Source organism: Ranitomeya imitator, chromosome 6 (genome assembly GCF_032444005.1).
Source record: "Ranitomeya imitator isolate aRanImi1 chromosome 6, aRanImi1.pri, whole genome shotgun sequence".
Taxonomy (NCBI): Eukaryota; Metazoa; Chordata; class Amphibia; order Anura; family Dendrobatidae; genus Ranitomeya; species Ranitomeya imitator.
The window spans coordinates 220,952,672-220,978,877 of record NC_091287.1 but is presented as its reverse complement, the minus strand read 5'-3'; the positions used below and the strand labels follow the sequence as shown (position 1 = coordinate 220,978,877).

Below are 26,206 nucleotides of genomic sequence, written 5' to 3'. Positions count from 1 at the left end.
CAGTATCAATGGATCCCGAAATGCTGACCATTCTCACGCCAGCTAATCTTCTTACCCAAAAGAGCTAACAGTCAGTGGAGAGTTTACTCACACAAACATCTACCAGAAGCAGTGGAAACGCGTACAATACCTCGCTGATTACTACTGGAACCGGTGGAGAAAGGAGTATCTTGTGGTTTTGCAAGGCAGAAGGAAATGGCAACAGAGCAAACCGAACCTGAAAGAAGGAGACATTGTGTTAATGAAGGAACAACAAGCTCAAAGGATCGACTGGCCTATGGGAATCGTTACAAAGGCTTTCCCTAGTCAAGACGGTAAAGTCCGGAAGGTGGAGCTAAAGGTCCTTAGGAAAGGTGAGCCTAAGTCATTTCAGAGGCCAATCCACGAGCTCGTATTGATACTGCCGATCGAAGATATTCCAGTAAGATGAATGATGAGCAGAACACTGCAATAGTACTTTGTTCATTGGATTGCAGTAGGTCAGATATAGTTTGGCCTAGTGCGGCCTCTCCAATCTGAAGATGGGTTTCCTTTGGTTTAACTCAAGAACTGACTTAAAGACATTCGTCTATCTCATTTGAAGCTATTATTGCATTGCATGCATGTTTTTGTTTGGTTTTAATTTTTAGGTTGTTGGACTTTATTTCAAGGACATTAATATAGTGAAATCCCTTGTGGAATTTAAGACAGGGAGTGTGCAGCTCCGTGTAAGTTATGTTCTTCAGTTTCTATGTATTGGTATCTGTTCTTACATTTCTGCTCTGCTCCCATCTAATGGCCGTTTTCCATATGGCAGCTTGTTATTCATTAATTTTATGGGCACGAATTCTACTTCCTGTTCAGTGGTCACGTCTTCTTCTTCCTGCTGGCAGCCATTTCATTTTTAGTCTGCTTGCTGTTTTGAGAGATCACGCTTGAACCAGGCATAGGAAGGCATCAGTCTTTCGACCACTAGCTGTAACAAATTCACTTGCTGTACTTGGCTCAACTCTGGAGAAGTTACTGTATAACCATCGTATGTTGTATGTTCAGATTTACAAATTAACAAGTCTGGAGTGCACAATTCCTGGTGTGCATCATCTCTCTGGTCACTGAACAGCATTAGTCCTGTCTGCTCTGTATGGAGGAAATGGAAGGTACGAATCTCTCACAACCCCTATTAATCAACCACACCTCCATTTGCCACATGTGGGGACAGAATAGTTTATAGAATAAAAGTGCAATTTACATTGTACTCAAAAATATACCTATAAAGAGAAAAATCAGACAAACTGAAAATATTGCAGTGGTCTCTTAAGTTTTGCCACAGCTGTATCTTCATTTAGACACGAAGAAGACGTATGAGCAACACCATTATACAATCAAAAGGATAGCTTTGTGTTTTAGACAAATCTTACTTACAGGGTATTCTTGCACAATTGCACAGGGGTCAAAAAATGAATTAGATGGATCAGCAGGATATGTCTTTATCTTAAAAATATAAAGAAAATGCATTATTCTTAAATTAGTAATACATATAGGTTTTTTAAAGAACAAAAATTAAATGTGCTTGCAGCAAAAATGGCAAAAACGTTAAGTAAACTTTCAATATATTTTCTGCTTACTACCAGTAACTTCTACTCATATTACATAACTAAGTTGGAAAATGCTACAAGCTTGCAATTGATATTGCTTGAAAAATACATCATGATTAGTGATGGGCGAGCACTAAAATGCTCGGGTGATCGTTGCACGGGTCGAGCAAATTGGAATGCTCGGGTGCTCGACCCGAGCAATGAGCCCAATGTAAGTCTATGGGAAACTCGAGCAATTTATCCCGGCCCCTTTGTGGTCTGCAGATGGACTAAAATTTGCAGAAATTGATGGGAACACTGCTCAAATGACATGGGAACAGCATGGGGAAGACCCCTGGATGCAATTCTGACTCCCAGGTCAATGCTGTTAACAATGTTGTCAGAGTCTTATGCCACTTTAACAGGCGCACAATAAAACATGCAAAAACTAAACTAAAATGGATTTTTCTGGGAAATATGTAAAGGAACATCCTTTCCAGGGTAATGATTTGTATGTATGGCAAAATAAACAACCCAAAACAAAAATTCTCCTCCCCTACTTGGGCTATGTTCACACGTAGTGTTTTTGATGTGTTTTTCAACATTAGCATTGCTTTCTACAAAGACAAATGCATTCACTGGAAAATGTCCTTTTACAACCTTAACTGGCCATGTGGTGTATGACACATCATCAGACACATCCTGTTTCATTTATGAAGGATGGACTAGAAGTCATCCCTCACTATTCTTAGAGAGCCATCAGCCGGCTATGCTTTGTTGTTCCCATTATTAAACAGTGGGTCTCCTATACTGTGGTTGCATATGCAGTGAGTGGCAGGGTTGCCCAAAATTTTGACGCACAACAATACCTATTTGAAGAGATGTACAGGAGGGCCTCCTGAAATCAATGTTCCCATTATTAGGAATGTGGTACTCCCATACTGTTTCTCTATGCATTGAATGCAAGGCCTGCCCTACACCACATTTAGACACACCCCAATAACCCTTTGAACAGATGTAAATGAATGCCACCTGAAAGCAATGTTCTCATTTTTAGGAAGTTGGTACTCCAATACTGTTTGCCCATGAAGTGAATGCAAGGCCTTTCCCAAATGTGGACGCACACCAATAACCCTTTGAACAAACGTACAGGATGGCCACTTGAAAACAATGTTCCCATTGTCAGGAAGTTGGTACTCCCATACTGTTTGCCCATGAAGCGAATGTAAGGCCTTCCCCAAATGTGGACGCACCTCAATAACCCTTTGAACAGACGTACAGGATGGCCACCTAAATTCCATTGTTATGAAGTTGATACTCCCATACTGTTTGCCTATGCAGTGAATTGCAGTGTTGAGGCTTAAGATCCTGCAGTGGAGAGTTGCAGTGTTGAGGCTGAAGAACCTGTAATGGAGAATTGCAGTGTTGAGACTGAAGACCCGGCAGTGAATTGCAGTGTTGAGGCTGAATAACCTGCAGTGAATTGCAGTGTTGAGGCTGAAGAACCTGCACCGGAGAATTGCAATATTGAAGCTGGAGAACCTGCCGTGAATTTCAGTGTTGAGGCTGAAGAACCTGCATTGGAGAATTGCAATGTTGAGGCTGAAGACCCGGTAGTGGAGAATTGCTGAAGAACCGACAGTGGAGAATTGCAGTGCTGATCCTGAAGAACTTGCAGTGGAGAATTGGACTGTTAAGGTTGAAGACCCAGCAGTGCAGAATTGCAGTTTTGAGCCTGAAGAACCTGCAGTGCAGAATTGCAGTGTTGAGGCAGAAGACCCAGCAGTGTAGAATTGCAGTGTTGAGGCTGAAGAACCTGCAATGGAGAATTGCAATATTGAAGCTGAAGAACCTACAGGGGAGAATTGCATTGTTTAAGCTGAACAACGTGCAATGGAGAACTGCATTTTTGAGGCTGAAGATTCTTCAATGGAGAATTGCAATGTTGAGGCTTTCCAGACGATGTTTGAAAAGGTCGCCGAGAGGGAGAAACTCCCGCCAGAGCAGTGGACAGAGGTACTGGTGCCATACTAGACAAGGCAAACCCAGAAAGCATACCATGATTAAGCTTTGCAGGATGCTAAAGAGTACAGCAAGCTAAAAAACGAAGATTCTTGCATGGGGTAACAATGACTATCAGGGCACAGCTGGTTCACTGTTGGGTGTATCACTGGGACAAACCACCGCGCTCCCATATGTTTGACCTGTTGCACCTGGTCCAGAAGTGGATGCAGCCAGAGTTCTCTATGCCTGCGCAGATGTTAGAACGGGTGATGATGGACCGGTTTGTGCACTCCCTGCAGAAGCTCATACACACTTGGGTTGCCCAGGGTGATCCCCGGAATGCTGATGAACTGGTCGGACTGGTCGAGAGATACCATGGGATGGAAGGTTCCATGGGAAAGTAGCACACTCCATACGGGGGGTTCCAACAGGGGGCGGAGGGCCAAAATGGGGTGGGTAGCCCATATTGTTTGCTTCTGGCCACAAATTTGGACACCCCCCAAACCCCTTGGAAGAGACGTGGAGGAGAGCCACATAAAACAATTTTCCCATTATTAGGAAGTGGGTCTCCCATACTGTTTGCCAATGCAGTGAATACAAGGGCTGGCAAAAATTTAGAGTCACTCCAATGCCCCTTTGAAGAGACGTAGAGGGTAAAAAGTTTCCCATTATAAAGCAGTGGGTCTCCTATACTTGTAATGCCTATACACTAAGTGTAGGGGCTGGCAGACATTTACCCCTGGGGGGTATACATGAACATACTAGATAAACATTATTTTTTGGGCATCATAAATACCCTTTAAAAAAATTATGTGGGTGTTGCATCATGGACCATGGTTACCCTCGTGATCTAGTGGTGGTGGATGAGGAGAAGGAGGAGGACAACAGCAAATAGCCAAAATCAGGAAGCATATACTCACGTGTGGGTGTCAAGAGGTGAGTGGGAATAGACCTCCCAAAAAAAGACACTGGAGTTGAGTTTATGTTACGCTGCTATCATTCGGTGGTGTACAGAAGTCTGGTCCAATCCAACTGGAATGGACCCTCTTGCTATATGCAATGAAGTCTGCCACATACACTGCCTGCCTACCTAGCACTGATATCTATGCACTTTGATTAGTATTCAGAAGGACTGTTGGTTTAGAAGGATTTGTGTATGAAAGATGGGGTACCCACACTAACTACACCAAATCTGTCCCTATCTCTACAGCAACTCTTCCTACACTGCCTAAAGGTACCGTCACACTAGACGATATCGCTAGCGATCCGTGACGTTGCAGCGTCCTGGCTAGCGATATCGTCCAGTGTGACAGGCAACAGCGATCAGGCCCCTGCTGTGATATCGCTGGTCGGGGAATAAAGTCCAGAACTTTATTTGGTCGCTGGACTCCCCGCAGACATCGCTGAATCGGCGTGTGTGACACCGATTCAGCGATGTCTTCGCTGGTAACCAGGGTAAACATCGGGTAACTAAGCGCAGGGCCGCGCTTAGTAACCCGATGTTTACCCTGGTTACCATCGTTAAAGTAAAAAAACAAACACTACATACTTACCTACCGCTGTCTGTCACCGCTCTGCTTTCCGGCCGCTGTGCTCACAGCCAGACCAGAGAAGCAGAGCGCCGAGGACAGACAGCGGTAGGTAAGTATGTAGTGTTTGGTTTTTTTACTTTTAGGATGGTAACCAGGGTAAACATCGGGTTACTAAGCGCGGCCCTGCGCTTAGTAACCCGATGTTTACCCTGGTTACCGGCATCGTTGGTCGCTGGAGAGCTGTCTGTGTGACAGCTCTCCAGTGACCAAACAGCGACACTGCAGCGATCCGGATCGTTGTCGGTATCGCTGCAGCGTCGCTTAGTGTGACGGTACCTTAAGTCTGGAGCAGACTGTGATGGGCAGAGCGGCAGCTGGTCTGATATAGATCTGATGACACTGTGCAGCCAGCCAATCACTGTAATGCCACAACCAACATGGCTGCGGCATTACAGTGTGTGGCAGACAATCCCTGCATGTTGATTGGCTCTGCAAAGAGCGTCAAACATGCAGGGCGGGGACCCAAACTCCCGCTGAGCAACTCTGGAAATGCTCAGCGCTCGTCAAGCATCTCGAGCAGTGAGATGATTGGGTGAGCACCGAGCAGTTCTGAGCATGCTTGCTCATTACTAATCATGATGTAACATTAAAGGGAATCTGTCAGTAAGATAACACCCCAACCGCACATCAAACTGCGTGTATTGGAGTGTAGGTTATTGAATATGCTGTTTAAATCTATTGCCACCTTTATATTTTCTATCTATTGTTGCTTTCCTGAGAAATTAGCGTTTTCATTAAGATGCAAATGATTTATTAACCCATTTACCCCCAAGAGTGGTTTGCATGTTAATGACCAGGACAATTTTTACAATTCTGACCACTGTTCCTTTATGAGGTTATAACTCTGGAACGCTTCAACGGATCCTGATGATTCTGACATCGTTTTCTCATGACATATTGTACGTCCTGATAGTTGTAAAATTTCTTTGATATTACCTGAGTTTATATGTGAAAAAAATGGAAATTTGGTGAAAATGTTGACAATTTTGTAATTTTCCAAATTTGAATTTTTATGCCCTTAAATCACACGGATATATCACACAAAATACTTAAAAAGTAACATTTCCCACACGTCTACTTTACATCAGTACAATTTTGCAGCCACATTTTTTTTGTTAGGGACTTATAAGGGTTAAAAGTTGACCAGCAATTTCTCATTTTTACAACACCATTTTTTTAGGGATCACATCACATTTGAAGTCACTTTGAGGGGACTATATGATAGAAAATACCCAAGTGTGACACCATTCTAAAAACTGCACCCCTCAGGCTGCCGTCACACTAGCAGTATTTGGTCAGTATTTTACATCAGTATTTGTAAGCCAAAACCAGGAGTGGGTGATAAATGCAGAAGTGGTGCATATGTTTCAATTATACTTTTTCTCTGATTGTTCCACTCCTGGTTTTGGCTTACAAATACTGAGGTAAAATACTGACCAAATACTGCTAGTGTGACGGCAGCCAAAAGGTGCTCAAAACCACATTTAAAAAGTTTATTAACCCTTCAGGTGTTTCACAGGAGTTTTTGGAATGTTTAACAAAAAATGAACATTTAACTTTTCTTCACAAAAAATTAACTTCAGCTTCAATTTGTTTTATTTTACCAAGGGTAACAGGAGGAATTGGACCTCAAAAGTTGTTGTGTAATTTGTCCTGAGTACGCCGATACCCCATATGTGGGAGTAAACCACTGTTTGGGCACATGGCAGAGCTCCGAAGGGAACGAGCGCCATTTGACTTTTCAATGCAAAATTGACTGGAATTGAGATAGGACGCCATGTCGCGTTTGGAGAGCCCTGATGTGCCTAAACATTGAAACCCCCACAAATTTTGGAAAGTAGACCGCCTAAGGAACTTATCCAGATGTGTGGTGAGCACTTTGACCCACTAAGTGCTTCACAGAAATTTATAATGTAGAACCGTAAAAATAAAAAATCATATTTTTTCTCAAAAATGATCTTTTCACCACCAACTTTTTATTTTCCCAAGGGTAACAGAAAAAAATTGGAACCCAGAAGTTGTGCAATTTGTCCTGAGTACACTGATACCCCATATGTGGGGGTAAACCACTGTTTGGGCACATGGCAGAGCTCGGAAGGGAAGGAGCGCCATTTGACTTTTCAATGCAAAATTGGCTGGAGTTGAGATCGGACGCCATGTCGCGTTTGGAGAGCCCCTGATGTGCCCAAACAGTGGAAACCCCCAATTCTAACTGAAACCCTAACCCAAACACACCCCTAACCCTAATCCCAACCCTAACCATAACCCTAATCACACCCCTAACCCAAACATGCCCCTAACCCTAATCCCAACCATACCCCTAACTCCAACACATCACTAACCCTAATCCCAACCTTAACCACACCCCTAACTCCAACACACCCCTAACCCCAACCATAACGCTAACCACACTCCTAACCCTGACACACCCCTAACCCTAATCCCAACCGTAAATGTGATCTAAACCCTATCCCTAACTTTAGCCCCATCCCTAACTTTAGCTCCATCCCTAACTTTAGCCCCAACCCTAACTTTAGCCCCAACCCTGACCCTAATCCTAACCCTAATGGGAAAATGGAAACAAATACATTTTTTTAATTTTATTATTTTTCCCTGCCTAAGGGGGTGATGAAGGGGGGTTTGATTTACGGGTTTTTTTAGCGGATTTTTATGATTGGCAGCTGTCACACACTAAAAGACGCTTTTTATTGCAAAAAATTGTATTTGCGTCTCCACGTCTTGTTTTTTGCGGGACAAGTTGACGTTTTTATTGATACCACATTCGGGCATGTGACATTTTTAAATCGCTTTTTATTCTGATTTTTGTGAGGCAGAATGACCAAAAAACAACAATTCATGAATTTCTTTTTTTGGGGGGCGTTTATACCGTTCTACGTTTGGTAAAATTGAAAAACCAGTTTTAGTTTTCAGGTCAGTACAATTACAGCGATAATAAAAAATAAAAAATAATTTTTATCGTATAAAAGCGCCAAAACATTTAAAACATTATATAAATGAGGTCATTTATATAATGTTTTAAATGTTTTGGCGCTTTTATACGATAAAAATTATTTTATATAAAAAATAATTATTTGCCTCCCTGAGCAGGCGCTTGCAAGCCACCTCCCTGCAGGACCTGTAAGGCCCCCCGTGGCCATGTTGGATCTGAGGCCTGCAGGGAGTAGTAGGTAGGAGACCCTCGGAGCCACGCAATCTCAGGGAAGCATGCAGGGATCCCCCTTCCCTGCGCGATGCTTCCCTATGCCGCCAGAACGCTGCGATCATGTTTGAACGCAGTGTTTCATGGGTTAATGTGCCGGGAGCGGTCCGTGACATCAGCTGTGATAGTCAGCCGACACCCAGCCGTGATCGGCCGTGCTCCACCGTGAGCGTGGCTGATCGGTGACGACGTACTATCCCTTGGGTTTTCATACGGGCCCATACCACCTCCACGGAATAGTACATCATATGTCAGAAAGGGGTTAATAGGGATGAGCGAACGTGCTCGCCACTACTGGGTACTCATCCGAATATCACTATGCTCGGTGTACTCGGCGAGCACCGAGTATTTCCGGGATTGTTCCTCGGGAGCTCGGGACTTCGCCCTGGAATTCTGGCACTCTTTAGAGCGCCAATGACAGAGCAGGGATGGTCAGCCATGCACTGTAGTGCCGCAGCCATCTTTGTTGTGGTATTACAGTGATTGGCTGGCCGCACAGCATCATCAAGTCTATAAGAAACCTGGCGCCGCTCGGCTCGCCGCATTCAGCTTTGGACTTAGCGAGTGTAGGGAGAGCTGCTGCTGAGATAGGGTCAGAATCGTGTTTTTAATAGTGTGAGTCTGCTAGTGTTCAGTCCACAAATTCTGAGAAACCAACAGTCCTTTTTAGGGCTAATTCGGGGGTCCCGAGATTGCAGTGCTAGTTAGGCAGGGGAGTCTATGTGCACATATCCACATCAGTGCAAGGCCTGCAGGCACTGTATGTGAGTACATAGCTCTAACTGCATACCTCCAAAAGCTCCATTACTGTCTGCTGCTTATTTAATAGATATCTAGCTGCCGTTTTCTGTGGCTTTTTTTTTCTTCACCTGATACCTGCTCCTTTTATTCTAAAGAAATCCATAGCCCATTTATTTTAACATTTATTTGGTTGTTCACACTGCCTACTACAGCCAGGCTATTGAAATCTAAGAACGTGCAAATCTACCTTTTTTTTTTTCCCAGACACCAGATGTGAGTGCGCCAAAAAAAAATCTTTTTTTCCTTTTTGTGTCATAGTCAACTTGTTGATACAATTTAGTTGTGCCCAAAAAAATCAAGGCCACATTTAGATCAGTCTGTTATCTGAGACTGATGGCTAGTGTATCTGTGGTGAAAAAATCGAAGCGTCGCAGGCATAAATTTCATAGTTCTGTCTGCTAGCCTTGTGCCACTCTTTTTTTTTTTTGTTATATTCTCCAAAAAAAACCCAAATTTTTTATACAGTCTGTTATGTCAGGCTGAGGCCTGTTGCATCTGTGGTAGAAAAATTGTAGCTTCGCAGGCATAAGTTTCAAAGTTCTATCTGCTAACCTTGTTCCACTCTTTCTTTTAACGTAAAAATTCTCCAACCCCCCCAAAAAATGATGTGGTCTGTTATGACATGCTGAGGCCTTGTGTATCTGTGGTGGAAAAATCGTAGCTTCATAGGCATAAGGTTCATGGTTCTGTCTACTAGCCTTGTTCCACTCTTTTTTTTTTATTTTAAAAATTCTCCAACCCCCCCCTAAAAAAAAATTAATACAGTCTGTTATGTCAAGCTGAGGCCTTGTCTATCTGTGATGGAAAAATCGTAGCTTCTCAGGCATAAGTTTCATAGTTCTGTCTACTAGCCTTGTTTTACTCTTTATTTTATATTTTAAAAATTCTCCAACTCCCCCCCAAAAATTAATACAGTCTGTTATGTCAGGCTGAGGCCTTGTCTATCTGTGGTGGAAAAATCATATCTTCATAGGCATAAGGTTCATGGTTCTGTCTACTAGCCTTGTTCCACTCTTTTTTTTTATTTTAAAAATTCTCCAACCCCCCAAAAAAAAATTAATACAGTCTGTTATGTCAGGCTGAGGCCTTGTCTATCTGTGATGGAAAAATTGTAGCTTCATTGGCATAAGTTTCATAGTTCTGTCTGCTAGCCTAGTTCCACTCTTTTTTTTTTTTTAAATTCTTCAAAAAACCCAAAAATTTTTCATACAGTCTGTTATGTCAGGCTGAGGCCTTGTGTGTTAGGACTGGCGGAACGCACCAAATAATAATTAGAGAGGATATGAAGTGCTTTCGTTGTCCGGGGCCCACCGTGCAGAAAGGACACCTGCTGCTGGGTAATGGCAGACTAGATGGCGGTATAATGTGAATACACACATGAGTTAGCTTCATCCGGTATGCAGAAAGTGAACCCTGTTGCGTCACAGGGCCACGATAGCGCACAGAGAGAGCAAGTAAAGTGTCACAGAACTCTGTCCCAAGACATGGGGAAAGAGTTCCTCTAAACCTCTTACACTCAACACCGCTACGAACCCAAACACCAGTATTATGGATGCACCAGGGAGACCAAACTGGATTATAAAATAATATCTTTATTAACTAATAGTAGCAATACAGAAAAAAATAATTTTTAAAATAAACAGACTGTTGTGCAAATCAGGACAGTATGTATAATAAAAGTGGCACTTACATGAATTGTGTTTATGGGTTTAGTTTTATTATACATACTGTACTGATTCGCACAACAGTCTGTTTAATTTTAAAAATTATTTTTTTCTGTATTGCTACTATTAGTTAATAAAGATTTTATTTTATAATCCAGTTTGGTCTCCCTGTTGCATCCATAATACTGGTGTTTGGGTTTGTTTCTGGTCATAAGTGGTTTCCACTTTTCTTTCTTGTTTTAACACCTAGGGCAATCACTACTATTAAAATATATTAATTTTATTGTTTTTTAAAAAATCTTTTATAATTTTATATTGTTCCTAAGTGATTCAACTTTATTCAACACCGCTACTGTGGTGTCAGGGATAGAACTGAACTATTAATTTACCGCACAAGAGTGCTTACAATGCCGCTCTGTCAGACACAACTAAACCACCCTAACTAGGGCCAGGAAAGCGCACTAAGCGCACGGCGCCGCACTTGCGGTCGCTGCTGAGAGACGCTGAATTGTGTGCTGGATGTGCAGAGTAGCACTGTCTGGGGCTAGGTAGCCCATTCGCGAGCAGCAACAACACTAGGGATGGGAATGATTCAGAGCTATCATCCATTGACAGGCATACTGTTGTGAATTCCGCTCTTGGGCTCACTCCGGTGGTTGTAAGTAGCATTTTTGTGAGTTCTGCTCTTGGGCTCCCTCCTGTAGTTGTAAGTAGCATTTTTGTGAGTTCTGCTCTTGGGCTCCCTCCTGTGGTTTTGAGTGGTGTGGCTGCTTCTTGGAGTTAGCTTCTGCAGCTGTTTTCACTGATCGTCTTTCTGGCTTGGCTATATTAGTCTGGCCTTATCCCTCATTCAATGCCAGTTGTCAATTGTTCCAGCCTGGAGTCATTGCTCTTAGGATTTTCCTGACACTCTGACCAGTTCTGCAAAGCTAAGTCCTTGCTTGTCCTTTTACAGTTCACTTGTTGTGGACTTTGTTGTTCAGCACTTTCTTTGTTTTGCTCATTTGTCCAGCTTATCAGTATGGATCTATTCAGCTAAGCTGGAAGCTCTGGGCAGCAGAGTTTGCCCTCCACACCTTTAGTCAGGTGTGGAGATTTTTGCATTTCTCTGCGGTGGAATTTTTCTAGTTTTTTACTGACCGCACAGCGTTCTGTCCGGTACTATTTCTATCTAGCTAGAAGTAGCCTCCTGTGCTAAATCTTGTTTCATACAACGTATGTCTTTTCCTTCTCCTCTCACAGTCATTACATGTGGGGGGCTAATCTATCCTTTGGGGATTTTCTCTGAGGCAAGATAGTTTTCTGTTATGATTAGGTAATTCAGTACCACAATGGACATAGAAGTCAGAGCACATACAGTGACCTGACAATAACCCGAAAACATAGAACGAGCTCTGAGACGTGGGAACTCTGCTGACCGCAATCCCTAATCCTCTCCAACCACACTAAAGGCAGCCGTGGATTGCGCCTAACGCTCCCTATGCAACTCGGCACAGCCTGAGAAACTAGCTAGCCTGAAGATAGAAAATAAGCCTACCTTGCCTCAGAGAAATACCCCAAAGGAAAAGGCAGCCCCCCACATATAATGACTGTGAGTAAGATGAAAAGACAAACGTAGAGATGAAATAGATTTAGCAAAGTGAGGCCCGACTTTCTGAACAGAGCGAGGATAGGAAAGGTAACTTTGCGGTCAACACAAAACCCTACAAACAACCACGCAAAGGGGGCAAAAAGACCCTCCGTACCGACTAACGGCACGGAGGTACACCCTCTGCGTCCCAGAGCTTCCAGCAAGCAAGAAAAAACCAAATAAGCAAGCTGGACAGAAAAAACAGCAAACAAAAATAACAAAAGCGGAACTTAGCTATGCAGAGCAGCAGGCCACAGGAACGATCCAGGAGGAAGCAAGTCCAATACTAGAACATTGCCTGGAAGCCAGGATCAAAGCACTAGGTGGAGTTAAATAGAGCAGCACCTAACGACTTCACCACATCACCTGAGGAAGGAAACTCAGAAGCCGCAGTACCACTTTCCTCCACCAACGGAAGCTCATAGAGAGAATCAGCCGAAGTACCACTTGTGACCACAGGAGGGAGCTCTGCCACAGAATTCACAACAGTACCCCCCCTTGAGGAGGGGTCACCGAACCCTCACCAGAGCCCCCAGGACGACCAGGATGAGCCATATGAAAGGCACGAACAAGATCGGGAGCATGGACATCGGAGGCATAGACCCAGGAATTATCTTCCTGAGCATAACCCTTCCACTTAACCAGATACTGGAGTTTCCGTCCCGAAACACGAGAATCCAAAATCTTCTCCACAATATACTCCAACTCCCCCTCCACCAAAACCGGAGCAGGAGGATCAACAGATGGAACCATAGGTGCCACGTATCTCCGCAACAATGACCTATGGAATACGTTATGGATGGAAAAAGAATCTGGAAGGGTCAAATGAAAAGACACAGGATTAAGAACCTCAGAAATCCTATACGGACCAATGAAACGAGGTTTAAACTTAGGAGAGGAAACCTTCATAGGAATGTGACGAAAAGACAACCAAACCAAATCCCCAACACGAAGTCGGGGACCCACACAGCGTCTGCGATTAGCGAAACGTTGAGCCTTCTCCTGGGACAAGGTCAAATTGTCCACTACATGAGTCCAAATCTGCTGCAACCTGTCCACCAGAGTATCCACACCAGGACAGTCCGAAGACTCAACCTGCCCTGAAGAGAAACGAGGATGGAACCCAGAGATGCAGAAAAACGGCGAAACCAAGGTAGCCAAGCTGGCCCGATTATTAAGGGCGAACTCAGCCAAAGGCATAAAGGACACCCAGTCATCCTGATCAGCAGAAACAAAGCATCTCAGATATGTTTCCAAGGTCTGATTGGTTCGTTCGGTCTGGCCATTGGTCTGAGGATGGAAAGCCGAGGAAAAAGACAAGTCAATGCCCATCCTAGCACAAAAAGCTCGCCAGAACCTCGAAACAAACTGGGAACCTCTGTCAGAAACGATATTCTCTGGAATGCCATGTAAACGAACCACATGCTGGAAGAACAATGGCACCAAATCAGAGGAGGAAGGTAATTTAGACAAGGGTACCAAATGGACCATCTTAGAGAAGCGATCACAAACCACCCAAATGACTGACATTTTTTGAGAGACGGGAAGATCTGAAATAAAATCCATAGAGATATGTGTCCAAGGCCTCTTAGGGACTGGCAAGGGCAAAAGCAACCCACTGGCACGAAAACAGCAGGGCTTAGCCCGAGCACAAATCCCACAGGACTGCACAAAAGAACGCACATCCCGCAACAGAGATGGCCACCAAAAGGATCTAGCCACTAACTCTCTGGTACCAAAGATTCCAGGATGACCAGCCAACACCGAACAATGAACCTCAGAGATAACTTTATTCGTCCACCTATCAGGGACAAACAGTTTCTCCGCTGGGCAACGATCAGGTTTATTAGCCTGAAATTTTTGCAGCACCCGCCGCAAATCAGGGGAGATGGCAGACACAATTACTCCCTCTTTGAGAATACCCGCCGGTTCAGATAAACCCGGAGAGTCGGGCACAAAACTCCTAGACAGGGCATCCGCCTTCACATTTATAGAGCCCGGAAGGTACGAAACCACAAAGTCAAAACGGGCAAAAAACAGCGACCAACGAGCCTGTCTGGGATTCAACCGCTTGGCAGACTCGAGATAAGTCAAGTTCTTATGATCAGTCAAGACCACCACGCGATGCTTAGCTCCTTCAAGCCAATGACGCCACTCCTCGAATGCCCACTTCATGGCCAGCAACTCTCGATTGCCAACATCATAATTTCACTCAGCAGGCGAAAACTTCCTGGAAAAGAAGGCGCATGGTTTTATCACCGAGCAATCAGAACTTCTCTGCGACAAAACAGCCCCTGCTCCAATCTCAGAAGCATCAACCTCGACCTGGAATGGAAGCGAAACATCTGGTTGACACAACACAGGGGCAGAAGAAAAACGACGCTTCAACTCTTGAAAAGCTTCCACAGCAGCAGAAGACCAATTGACCACATCAGCACCCTTCTTGATCAAATCGGTCAATGGTTTAGCAATACTAGAAAAATTGCAGATGAAGCGACGATAAAAATTAGCAAAGCCCAGGAACTTTTGCAGACTTTTCAGAGATGTCGGCTGAGTCCAATCATGGATGGCTTGGACCTTAACAGGGTCCATCTCGATAGTAGAAGGGGAAAAAATGAACCCCCAAAATGAAATCTTCTGAACACCAAAGAGACACTTTGATCCCTTCACAAACAATGAATTAGCACGCAGGACCTGAAACACCGTTCTGACCTGCTTCACATGAGATTCCCAATCATCCGAGAAGACCAAAATATCATCCAAGTATACAATCATGAATTTATCCAGGTACTCTCGGAAGATGTCATGCATAAAGGACTGAAACACTGATGGAGCATTGGCAAGTACGAATGGCATTACTAGGTACTCAAAATGGCCCTCGGGCGTATTAAATGCAGTTTTCCATTCATCGCCTCGCTTAATACGCACAAGATTATACGCACCACGAAGATCTATCTTGGTGAACCAACTAGCCCCCTTAATCCGAGCAAACAAATCGGATAACAGCGGCAAGGGGTACTGAAATTTAACCGTGATCTTATTTAGAAGGCGGTAATCTATACAAGGTCTCAGCGAACCATCCTTCTTGGCCACAAAAAAGAACCCCGCTCCTAATGGCGACGATGACGGGCGAATGTGCCCCTTCTCCAAGGACTCCTTCACGTAACTCGCATAGCGGCGTGCTCAGGCACAGATAAATTAAACAGTTGACCCTTTGGGAATTTACTACCAGGAATCAAATCGATAGCACAATCACAATCCCTATGCGGAGGTAGGGTATCGGACTTGGGCTCATCAAATACTTCCCGGTAATCAGACAAGAACTCTGGGACCTCAGAAGGGGTGGATGACGAAATAGACAGAAATGGGACATCACCATGTACCCCCTGACAACCCCAGCTGGACACAGACATGGATTTCCAATCTAATACTGGATTATGGACTTGTAGCCATGGCAACCCCAACACGACCACATCATGCAGATTATGCAACACCAGAAAGCGAATAACCTCCTGATGTGCAGGAGCCATGCACATGGTCAGCTGGGTCCAGTACTGAGGCTTATTCTTGGCCAAAGGCGTAGCATCAATTCCTCTCAATGGAATAGGACACTGCAAGGACTCCAAGAAAAACCCACATCGCCTAGCATACTCCAAGTCCATCAAATTCAGGGCAGCACCTGAATCCACAAATGCCATGACAGAATAAGATGACAAAGAGCAGATCAAGGTAACGGACAAAAGAAATTTTGACTGTACCGTACCAATGGTGGCAGACCTAGTGAACCGCTTAGTGCGCTTAGGACAATCAGAGATAGCATGAGTGGAATCACCCCAGTAGAAACACAGCCCATTCTGACGTCTGTGTTCTTGCCGTTCAACTCTGGTCAAAGTCCTATCGCACTGCATAGGCTCAGGTTTATGCTCAGATAATACCGCCAAATGGTGCACAGATTTACGCTCACGCAAGCGTCGACCGATCTGAATAGCCAAAGACATAGATTCATTCAGACCAGCAGGCATAGGAAATCCCACCATGACATCCTTAAGGGCTTCAGAGAGACCCTTTCTGAAAATAGCTGCGAGCGCACCTTCATTCCATTGAGTGAGTACGGACCACTTTCTAAATTTCTGACAATATACCCCTATCTCATCCTGACCCTGACACAGAGCCAGAAAATTTTTCTCTGCCTGATCCACTGAATTAGGTTCATCGTACAGCAATCCGAGCGCCAGGAAAAACGCATCTATATTACACAATGCAGGATCTCCTGGCACAAGAGAAAACGCCCAGTCCTGAGGGTCGCCACGTAAAAAAGAAATAATGATCCTAACTTGTTGAACTGGGTCACCAGAGGAGCGAGGCTTCAAAGCCAGAAATAGTTTACAATTATTTTTGAAACTCAGAAATTTAGTTCTATCTCCAAAAAACAAATCAGGAATAGGAATTCTTGGTTCCAACATAGAATTCTGGACCACAAAGTCTTGAATATTTTGTACTCTTGCCGTGAGCTGATCCACACATGAAGACAGACCTTTAATGTCCATCGCTACACCTGTGTCCTGAACCACCCAAATGTCTAGGGGAAAAAAAAGCCAAAACACAGTGCAGAGAAAAAAAAATGGTCTCAGAACTTTTTTCCCTCTATTGAGAATCATTAGTACTTTAGGCTTCCAGTACTGTTATGATTAGGTAATTCAGTACCACAATGGACATAGAAGTCAGAGCACATACAGTGACCTGACAATAACCCAAAAATATAGAACGAGCTCTGAGACGTGGGAACTCTGCTGACCGCAATCCCTAATCCTCTCCAACCACACTAAAGGCAGCCGTGGATTGCGCCTAACGCTCCCTATGCAACTCGGCACAGCCTGAGAAACTAGCTAGCCTGAAGATAGAAAATAAGCCTACCTTGCCTCAGAGAAATACCCCAAAGGAAAAGGCAGAGTAAGATGAAAAGACAAACGTAGAGATGAAATAGATTTAGCAAAGTGAGGCCCGACTTTCTGAACAGAGCGAGGATAGGAAAGGTAACTTTGCGGTCAACACAAAACCCTACAAACAACCACGCAAAGGCGGCAAAAAGACCCTCCGTACCGACTAACGGCACGGAGGTACACCCTCTGCGTCCCAGAGCTTCCAGCAAGCAAGAAAAAACCAAATAAGCAAGCTGGACAGAAAAAACAGCAAACAAAAATAACAAATGCTATGCAGAGCAGCAGGCCACAGGAACAATCCAGGAGGAAGCAAGTCCAATACTAGAACATTGCCTGGAAGCCAGGATCAAAGCACTAGGTGGAGTTAAATAGAGCAGCACCTAACGACTTCACCACATCACCTGAGGAAGGAAACTCAGAAGCCGCAGTACCACTTTCCTCCACCAATGGAAGCTCATAGAGAGAATCAGCCGAAGTACCACTTGTGACCACAGGAGGGAGCTCTGCCACAGAATTCACAACAGTTTTCCTGCTTCTATCTTTAGGGGTAGTTAGCTCTTAGGCTGTGATGAGATGCCTAGGCAGAGTTAGGAGCATCCCACGGCTACTTCTAGTGTTGCGTTGAGCTTAGGGACTGCGGTCAGTATAGTTACCACCTGCTCAGAGCTAGTCGCATGTCGCTCCTTAATCACCAGACCATAACAGCATACATCCACACACACACATTACCAAGTTTACACTAGCCATGCGAACCTTTTATAGCAGTAGCGCTCCGGGACCTTCCTGATGGTCCAATAGGAGCCGCAGCAGAACCTGAGCATGGGACCCCTGACCAATGAGAGGTCATCCCGTGGGCATGCTCAGTATGGGAAAAGCATGACTTAGTCCAACAAAGGCCTGCTTGCTGCTGATCAATGCTGGCTACAAAGGCAGAGCCTGGAAAGGCAGCAGTAACCATTCGCACAGTATTGGCTTGAGCCAGATGCTGGGACTGATGTCTCTGCTGAGCAGGTTCCATTGCGGCTGGAGGAGAATGGGAGACCACAGCGGACATGGTTTGAGATTCCTCCTGTGCAGTGGTGGGAACTTAACACCTAATCCTTGTGCATCTGTGGTGCAAAAATTGCAGCTTTGCAGGCATAAGTTTCATAGTTCTGTCTGCTAGCCTTGCTCCACTTTTTTTTTTTTTTTAATTCTCCAAAACTCCCCCCAAAATTATACAGTCTGTTATGTCAGGCTGAGGCCTTTGTGTATCTGTGGTGGAAAAATCGTAGCTTCGCAGGCATAAGTTTCATTGCTCTGTCTGCTAGCCTTGCTCCACTTTTTTTTAAAAAATTCTCCAAAACTCCCCCCAAAAATTATACAGTCTGTTATGTCAGGCTGAGGCCTTGTGTATCTGTGGTGGAAAAATCGTAGCTTCGCAGGCATAAGTTTCATTGCTCTGTCTGCTAGCCTTGCTCCACTTTTTTTTTTTTTTTAAATTCTCCAAAACTCCCCAAAAAAGTATACAGTCTGTTATGTCAGGCTGAGGCCTTGGGTATCTGTGGTGGAAACATCGTAGCTTCGCAGGCATAAGTTTCATAGTTCTGTCGGCTAGCCTTGTTCCACGTTTTTTTTTTTAATTCTCCAAAAATTCCAAACATTTTTTATACAGTCTGTTATGTCAAGCTGAGGCCTGTTGGATCTGTTGTGGAAAAATCGTAGCTTCGCAGGCATAAATTTCATAGTTCTGTCTGCTAGCCTTGTTCCACTCTTTTATTTTTTATTTTAAAAATTCTCCAACCCCTCCCCAAAAAATTATACAGTCTGTTATGTCAGGCTGAGGCCTTGTGTATCTGTGGTGGAAAAATCGTAGCTTCGCAGGCATAAGTTTCATTGCTCTGTCTGCTAGCCTTGCTCCACTTTTTTTTTTTTTTTTTAAATTCTCCAAAACTCCCCAAAAAAGTATACAGTCTGTTATGTCAGGGTGAGGCCTTGGGTATCTGTGGTGGAAACATCGTAGCTTCGCAGGCATAAGTTTCATAGTTCTGTCGGCTAGCCTTGTTCCACGCTTTTTTTTTAATTCTCCAAAAATTCCAAACATTTTTTATACAGTCTGTTATGTCAAGCTGAGGCCTGTTGGATCTGTTGTGGAAAAATCGTAGCTTCGCAGGCATAAATTTCATAGTTCTGTCTGCTAGCCTTGTTCCACTCTTATTTTTTATTTTAAAAATTCTCCAACCCCTCCCCAAAAAATTATACAGTCTGTTATGTCAGGCTAAGGCCTTGTGTATCTGTGGTGGAAAAAGCGTAGCTTCGCAGGCATAAGTTTCATTGTTTTGCCTGCTAGCCTTGTTCCACTGTTTTTTTGTATTTAAAAAATTCTCCAAAACCTCCCAAAAAATGTATACATTCTGTTATGTCAGGGTGAGGCCTGTTGTATCTGTGGTGGAAAAATTGTAGCTTTGAAGACACAGACAGAAGGCGTGCATCCGTTCCCTGTAACATAAACATGAGGGAAGTTGCCATTCCAACTGTTAGATCTTCCCGAGTTTGGTTATTTTTTAAAGACTCTGCCGATAATCCCAAAGAGGCCATTTGCAGCACCTACCATGCCCGCTTCAGCAGGGGTAGCTAGACTACAAGCCTGACCACCACCAGCATGATCAGGCACATGGCAGCAAAGCACCGGACTTTGTGGGCCGAACCTAGACTCCAGGAACACTGTCTGCAGGTGACACAACTGATTCTTCCACTGTTTTGTGTAGAAGCCAATCCCCAGTCAACCGTGCATGTGAATATGCCTCTGGCCCTGCACCTGTTGTTGCCCACAGTCAAGCAGCATCATCATCAAGCCCGTCCACATCCTTGCCCAGCACAGCCTTTAGTTGGCTATACCCCAGTCATAGAAACGCAAGCGGAAATACCCAGCCATTCATGCTCGTGCTTGAAATGTTGCCTTTTAGACTCGTTGGGATGGAAGCTTTCCGCAACCTGATGGCAGCAGCTGATCCAAGGTAATCGGTCCCCAGTCGCCACTATTTCTTCCTGCGTGCCGTACTGGCATCACACCAGCATGTGTCCCACAATATTACCCGTGCCATCAACAATGCTGTTACAGGGAAAGTCCACCTAACCACGGACACGTGGACAAGTGCTTTTGGGCAGGGATGTACATCTCACTGACAGCACACTTGGTTAACATAATGGAAGCTGGGACCCAGTTGGACCTTGGGATGGGACACATCCTCCCCACACTGAGGATTGCGGTGCCCTACGTCAATCAGGGTTGTCTCCACAGTCTACAGTTCCTGCACCTCCTTCTCTTCTTCCTCTTCAGCCTCCCTCTCTGAAATCAACACATCAGTCAGAAGCTGGAAGCACTGCAGCACTGCCTCAACCAAGCGGCAACAGGCTGTGCTGAAGCTAATCTGCATAGGTGACAAACCGCACAATGCAGAAGAGTTGTGGACAGTGCTGAAAGAGCAGTCCGATATTTGGATGACACCGTTGAACTTACAACCAGGCATGGTCGTGTGTGACAATGGCCAGAACCTGATGGCGGCTCTGAGGCAAGGTGAACTCACACATGTAGCCTGACTGGCTTATGTGCTTAACCTCGTGGTTCAACATTTTCTGAAAAGCTACCCGGAGCTGCCGGACCTGCTAGTGAAGGTACGCCATCTGTCTGCCCATTTTAGAAAGACAGCTACAGCTTCAGCCGCCCTTGCCGTGCTTCAGCAGCGTTTGCAGCTTCCAGTTCAACGACTGGTGTGTGATGTCCCCACACGTAGGAACTCTACGCTGCATATGTTGGAAAGGATTTGTGAGCAAAAGAGGGCAGTTGTTGACTATCAACATCAACAAGGTCGTCGATATTCAGTTCAGACTCCACACATAAGACCTCAGGAGTGGACATGGATGTCAGGCATATGTACCATCCTACAAAACTTTGAGGACTGCACCAAGATGGTTAGCGACGATGACACCCTAATTAGCTTCACCATCCCGCTTCTCAGCATTCTGAAAACCTCTCTGCTCACAATTTAAGTGGATGCATTGCAGGCAGAGCATGAGGACATGAAACAAGGAACAATACAGGGGGATTACACTCAGCCCAGACTCATGTCTTCCCAACGTGGATTGGTAGGCAATGAGGAGGAGAAGGAAGAAGAGGAGCTACTTTCATGCACTATAGACTGCACTACAAGCACAGCTGTCATTCTGTCTGTTCAGTGGGGATGGCCTGAGGACAGAGAGGAGGAAGATGAGGACAAGGAGGAGGAGGTCAGCGTGATCAGTCGTCCTGTTGGTGAGGACACAGAAGTCTTGCCTGTTAGCAGTCTGGCATGCATGGCTGACTTTATGCTGCGCTGCGTTTCACGTGACCCTCGCATTATAAAAATTTTTGGTGACACTCATTACTGGTTGGTGACACTTCTAGACCCACGCTACATGGAGAACTTTCAATCTCTGCTGCCAGAGGCAGAGAGATGCACTAAATTGTTGAAGTACCAGAGGGCCCTTGCAGCAGAATAACTTAGAAAATTCCCATCTGAGAACGCTGGCAGCAGACGTCAGAGTTTGTTGTACAACCAAGGAGTCCAAGCAAGAGAGACAGAAGTACAATTCAGCTCAGGAAGGGGAACAATGGCAAAGTTCTGGGGCAGTTTTCTCAGACCCTCCAATAGTGACTGCACAGAGGCAAGGAGTGCTGTCACAAAAAGTGCAATGTTTGGGAAGATGCTGAGGGAGTACCTTGCAGATCGTACCAACATCCTCCGTGATTCCTCTGTGCCTTTTAATTATTGGGTATTCAAGCTGGACACGTGGCATGAACTGGCTCTCTACACCTTGGAGGTCCTGGTCTGCCATGCTGCTAGTGTTCTGTCAGAGCCGGTTTTTAGTGCTGCTTGTGGAATTATAACAAATAAGCGCATCCACCTTTCAACGGAAAATGCTGACAGGCTGACTTGAACAAGGGCTGGATTGGGCAAGATTTCTGTACACCACCAAGTGAAAACAGCTAAACATAACCTCTAATACATTCTCTTTTTTGTGGAGGTGTATTGTCATGCACCGCTCCCCAACCACACATGGCTATCCGCTTTCTGATTTCGTCTGTTTGGTGTTATCCTCCTCCTTATCATCATCATCCACAACCAGTACAACACCAGGGTGAACGTATTCCATGATGCAAAAGTCACTCAATTTTTGTGCAAGGGTGTTTTTATGATGCCCGTTAATAATTAGAAACAAAAATAAACTCCCCCAGGGGGAACTGTCATCAAAATGAGATGTACATATTTTTTCCCATTTATTCTTATATATTCCAGTTTTAATATTTCTGCTCCGTTTATGACCCAGGGTATACTTCTACAATATGAAAATATCTAAATACTATTATATAATTATTATATAATTTTTATTTATATCCCTGTCTCTGAGCTGTTGCTAGGGACAAACATATCTAGTTGGACACAATCTGGCATCATATATATGAACCTGTGTTCGCCGTTCCCTTTTGTTATTTACTTTCATCGGTGGATTCACATCCTTTTTTTAATTTCATTATTATTTATCTTTAGGTCTCCTCATTCTCCACCACTAGATCACCAGGCTTAACCTCTTCTGTGCCGCTACAGGCAGTCCATTTTTTGGCAAGGGTGTCTATGATGCCCATAGTATTTTTAAAAAATGTATCCCCCTTGGGGAAATGTTTGTCAGCCCATGCACTGCATGTATGGGCATTACAAGTGTAGGAGACCCGCTCCTTATCATTGCGCCTAGTTTTTAATTGTGCTAGTTGGGCAGGGGAGTCTATGACCACATATCCACATAACTGTAAGGCTTGCAAGCACTGTATGTGAGTCTATAGATCTCCCTGCATACATCAAAATGCTCCATTACTGTCTGCTGCTGCTTATTTTATATATACCTAACTGCAGTAGTTATCCGTGGGAATTTTTATTTTTAAGATTACAACCTGCTCATTTTCTTATAAAGCAATCCATAGTCCCCTTTTTTGACATTTATTTGCTTGGTCGTGCTGCAGACTACAGCCAGGTCATTGCAATACAAGAGCGTGAAAATATAATTATTTACCTATTTTGGGGGGAACCCAGGCATCAGATGTGAGAGGGCCTAACAAGCTGTCCTTTCTTGGAGGGTACTATCTAATATTTTGTAGTGTCTTATAACATTTTTGGACACCATTTTGCTGCTGCAAAAAACTTTAGCTGGCCCCCCAAAAATTAGCTGCAGTTGTTATAATTATCTCTGTGTTGTACACCACACGCATCGCATATGATTGCGCTAAATATCTTAAAGTCTAAGTACTCCAATTTAATTTTTGGGTGTCATAGCCAACTTTTTAACAAAATTTTGGTGTGCCAAAAAAAGGCCAGATTTTGATCAGTCTGTTATCTCTGGCTGACGCCTGGTGTATCAGTGGCTTAAAAATAAAATCCGTGCTTTGCAGACATATATTGTATTCTTCTGTCTGCTACCCTTGGTCTACTCAGTATTTATCGCTTAAAAAAAAATTGTATATATATATATATATATATATATATATATATATATATATATAGTCTGTTATCTCTGTCACCCACCTGGTGTATCTGTGGTGTATAAATCCTCTGTTTCCAGGCATACATTGCATTGGTCTGTCTGCTAGCCTTGGTGTATTTATTTTTTTTTTTTAAAAAGAAGAATGAAAGAAAATGTATACAGTCTGCTATGTCAGGCTGAGGCCTGGTGTATCTGTGATGGTAAAATCATTCCTTTGCAGGCTTAAGTTGCATAGTTCTGTCTGCTAGCCTTGTTCAACTCATTTTTATTTAAAAAAAAAAAATCAGAAAAAGAAAATGGACAGTCTGTTATGTCACGCTGAGGCCAGGTGTATCTGTGGTGGAAAAATCGTAGCTTCGCAGGCATAAGTTGCATAGTTCTGTCTGCTAGCCTTCTTCAATTCTTTTTTATTTAAAAAAAAAGATTAAAAAAAATGTATACAGTCTGTTATGTCATGTTGAGGCCTGGTGTATCTGTCGTGGAAAAATCGTAGCTTCATTACTTCCATAGTTCTGTCTGCTAGCCTTGTTCAATTCTTTTTTTCAAAAATTCACCAAAACCCCCCCAAAAAAGTCCTCGACTTCAACCAACACAGCCAGGTTCATCTTGATTTGCGTTGCTGTGTGATCTTGAACAGGTCCTTCAGAAGAGCGTTCGCCGAGTCCTAATTTCTCCAGGTGTAAAACAGCAGCCAATTATTCATATCCATCATAAAGAGACAAGGAAGCTTATGCCAATAAAAAACAATTATATTTTATTAATGAAAAAACATTAATACCTGTAGAACAATATTGCAGTCAGTGAGAATATATGCAGAATATACTGTCTGCACTCGATATACACCAAAATAAATATATGAAAACACCAAGTGGTATACAATGACATCCACTGCCCAAGATACTGTACATATACTAATCAAACTAGTGATACATGCTTGTTAAATAATAAGACATTACAAAGACTGAAGTCTTAAAAAAAGTAAACACTGAACAATTCCCACTGAAAAAGTAAACACTGAACAATTGGTATTCCCACTGTTGTATATTGGTTCTTAAAAAGTATATTTATATAAGACACATCACTGCTTTAAAAGATCAAATACCCACAAATGGAAGCCTAAGTAAGCTGGTAAGCTATTTATAGCAACCCTAATAAGAATGTATGAACATAGGGCACAAAATATGGCCAAGTGGACAAGTAATTACTAAATGCTCCTATGTAAAGAAATGGGCGATATAAAATATAATTGTTTTTATTGGCATAAGCTTCCTTGTCTGTTTATGATGGATTTGTGTATTTATGGAAGTGCTTTATATTTAGGATTAGAATAGGTGTCAATTATTCATATCTCGGGGGCTGATTAGGATGGGACCCCTCTGCTCTTGCAACCAATCAGCAGGATTTGTCTTTTTGCACGATTTATTTCCAGAGGTGCGATTCTCCCTTCGAACTGTAGCAGTTCTGTATCGAAATTCAGCCCCCAGTCACGTAGCTCTTTCTGAACGCTCTCATCCTTGTGTATGTAGTTCATAAACTTCCCAACTTGCCGCTCCCTCTGTTCTGGTGGTAAGCGGGTGTGAACGGCCAGGTCTTTCATGACTTTGAAGTCGTTTTTCATGCTGTCGGTCAGACTTGTTAGGTTACAGAACTCTGGCACCAGTACGATGGCTCCGTCTGTGGCTCCTGGCTTGCACCTCTGGGGGATGTTCACGATTAGTGGCAGGATCATGTATTTCACTTGTTCATTGTATTGGTTCTTCTAGTAGTCCACAAAGCTGATCTCGCTTCCGTCTGCCTTCTTGAAGGTGGACGCTGTAGTTATGTTCCAGGCGATCTCATCTATATGGTAGATTTTAGTGTTGGACTTGGTGAGGACGTTCTGGCCTATCAGCTCCTTGCAGCAGGCGTCCTGGTACCTCTGAGGGCCACACGAGGAGTAGAGGCTGCTCATGAGGTCATGCACAGTCTCTATCCTGAGGACTTTATGGCTGACATCAATGCTCAACATGATGCTGGACTCGTACTGGAGGATGGAGGTGGAAAACCCCAGGCAGATGGCGAGCCAGTGGGCTTTGACTTCAGTGGCGTCGCTCGGGTTGCAATAGTTGCATCCTATCTGCTTCATATCCATTATATACAGGAGTCTTTGGAAAATGATGTTATAGAAATGGAAGCAGGTGGGCGAGGTCGGTGGAAGCTTGTTGGTCAGGGTGATTGTTATCTGCACGTTTTCTCCATTTCGAGTTTGCC

The 26,206-nt window shown here is 43.9% G+C and overlaps 1 protein-coding gene across 1 annotated transcript in view; it reads right to left on the bottom strand.

Moving 5' to 3' along the window:
• LOC138643343 (band 4.1-like protein 4B) overlaps positions 1-26,206 on the bottom strand; it is a 152,549-nt gene that overhangs the window by 35,303 nt on the left and 91,040 nt on the right. The window contains exon 5 of the mRNA XM_069732267.1: positions 1,402-1,470. Within this exon, the coding sequence (XP_069588368.1) occupies positions 1,402-1,470 (69 nt within the window). The remainder of the gene's footprint in view (positions 1-1,401; positions 1,471-26,206) is intronic.